The sequence below is a fragment of the Camelina sativa genome, chromosome 1 (genome assembly GCF_030686135.1).
Source record: "Camelina sativa cultivar CO46 ecotype springtype chromosome 1, ASM3068613v1".
NCBI classification, from domain to species: Eukaryota; Viridiplantae; Streptophyta; class Magnoliopsida; order Brassicales; family Brassicaceae; genus Camelina; species Camelina sativa.
This window is the reverse complement of record NC_141880.1, coordinates 8,118,982-8,121,395: the sequence shown is the minus strand read 5'-3', so window position 1 is coordinate 8,121,395 and position 2,414 is coordinate 8,118,982. Positions and strand designations below refer to the sequence as shown.

Below are 2,414 nucleotides of genomic sequence, written 5' to 3'. Positions count from 1 at the left end.
TAAGATTTGATAATTTTGAAGGTTTTTACGTAACTAATTTGTGATGGAGATTGGTTTGTTGAGTGCACCATGTTCTCTACTAACTTCTTTTTAGTTACACACTTTCTCTTTTGACTATTTTAGTAATAAGTGATTACCATATTTGTCATTTTTAAAAAACCATTTTGTTATTCTGTAAAGGAATGACGTTAATACAAAAAGTGAAAAACTATAATTAATGCATGATTAACACATAAAAAAAATCTACATTTACATGTCTTTTAGTAAATGTTCATATATTAATTTATATTAAAAAATTCTATGTTAAATATATTATGTTTCTAGATCCCTGATTAGTTACCTACATGCTACGTTAGACATAGATTTACACATATGCATGTAAAGAAACGACCCAAAAGATATAGTTATGGGCTCGTTGTAAAAAACCAAAGGACAACAAAACAAAGGAAAATAAATTAATATATCTTGATTACTATTATTTTACTTGAAAAATGTAGTGGTAGATAGTTAGCCACATTATGGTTCTAGAGACATCCAAACACAGTATAAATGCAAAGCTCTTTCAATTGGCCTCAAAACGTTTCTTAGTCGTAAGTTGTAATAATGGAGGATATTGATCCAACTTACATCCAACCACCAGAGCATAGAAAAGATTCGAATTTCATCCCTAACCAACCCGAAGAGATACGCGTGATCGATCTCTCGCGCCTCGACGATCCCGAAGATGTCCAAAACGTTATCTCAGAGATTGGTGACGCCTGTGAGAAATGGGGATTCTTTCAGGTGATCAATCATGGTGTGCCTTGCGACACAAGACACCGTGTGGAGAAGACTGCAAGGATGTTTTTCAATTTGCCAATGGAAGAGAAGCTGAAGGTGAAGAGAGACGAGGTGAATCAAGTAGGGTATCACGATGGAGAGCACACGATAAACATTAAAGACTGGAAAGAAGTGTTCGATATTAATATCAAAGATCCAACGGTTATTCATTCTTCCACTGATCCTGAAGATGAAGGTTTAAGGCTTGTGTAGTATAAAGAGAATATGTGTGTATGTTTATTTATCAACGGCGTTACAATGTTTATATACACGACTCAATAGCTAGGAATCCCTACACAATACTTGCTGAGCAAGGTAAAACACATATGACACATGAACTTGGACATTAGAAGAGTAAACTGTTGAAAACCAAGGGCTTTTGCCAAAATATCGGCCAGCTGATCTTCGGAGCGAACATTTGATGTAGAAATAACACCGTCTTGAATAGCGTCTCGAACAAAATGACAATCACGCTCGATGTGATTCGTACGTTCGTGGAACACGGGATTCAGTGGCGGATCCAGGAGGAAAATTAACATGGGGCACAGATGAATACTTACCTTAACAAAATTTTTTTTAGCAATATTAATACAAGCCAAAACATAAAAAGTGATAAAAAATTGTAGATGAAAGACATTGAACCCTCCTCTTTTGACATAGTATGTGGCACTTTTAACCAAATGTGCTAAGATATGTTATACACAATAGATAAAATTGAAGAATTATTAAGAATGAGTATGGGGCACTTGCCCCACCTCCATTACACCTACATCCGCCCTTGACGGGATTTGCCGCAATGTGCAAAGCTGCTTTGTTGTCGCAAAACAACCTCGTCGGAGCGTGTTGTGGGAACCCAAAATCTTCAAGAAGCTGACGCAACCAAATAATTTCTTTTAAAGCGTCGGCCATGGAACGATACTCAGCTTCTGCCGGAGACCGAGAAACCGCCTTTTGCTTCTGAGTTTTCCACGAAATAGGACAGCCTCCTAAAAACATAAAGTACGCACTAAGAGAGCGACGGGTTAAAGGACATGTACCCCAATCAGCATCACAATATGCCGTAAGAATAAGCTTTGTATCTGCTTGCAATATAAATGCTGTGACCAATCGATCCTTTAAGATAACGAACCACCTGCAACGCAGCATCCCAATGCGCCTCACGGGGAGCTTTCATAAACTGAGACAAGATATGGATAGGATAAGTAAGCTCCGGACGTGTAACCTTTTAATAAATTAGACGACCAAATAGTCGGCGGTAGCGCATGGGATCCGATAGTAGAGGACTTGAATCAAGACCAAGTTTATGATTCTGGTCCATAGGAAGCCTAGAGGGCGTGGCAGCTTGGAGTCCGGACTCAGCCACGATATCAAGCAAATACTTGCGTTGAGATAAGAAAATACCCTCCGTACTACAAGCAACTTCAATACCAAGAAAATACTTAAGCTTCCCTGGATCCTTCATGTGAAAACACTTGCTCAAATACTCCTTAAACAAGGTCAAAGACGGTAAGTGATTACCACAATAATAAGGTCATCGACGTAAACAAGGACACGCAAGTCTACGTCACCGCGGGTCAAGATGAACAAAGAGTAAT

The 2,414-nt window shown here is 38.5% G+C and overlaps 1 protein-coding gene across 1 annotated transcript; it reads left to right on the top strand.

Annotated features, from left to right (window-relative positions):
• The first annotated feature begins 603 nt into the window (after window positions 1-603).
• Window positions 604-1,032, top strand: LOC104705507 (feruloyl CoA ortho-hydroxylase 1). The gene has a single exon (XM_010421524.1). It carries the CDS (start codon window positions 604-606, stop codon window positions 1,030-1,032), a length of 429 nt encoding a protein of 142 aa, XP_010419826.1.
• Window positions 1,033-2,414: the final 1,382 nt, after the last annotated feature.

Bases quoted from the DNA above. Each gene is read 5' to 3' on its own strand.
- LOC104705507 (XM_010421524.1), top strand. From the start codon at position 604: ATGGAGGATATTGATCCAACTTACATCCAACCACCAGAGCATAGAAAA.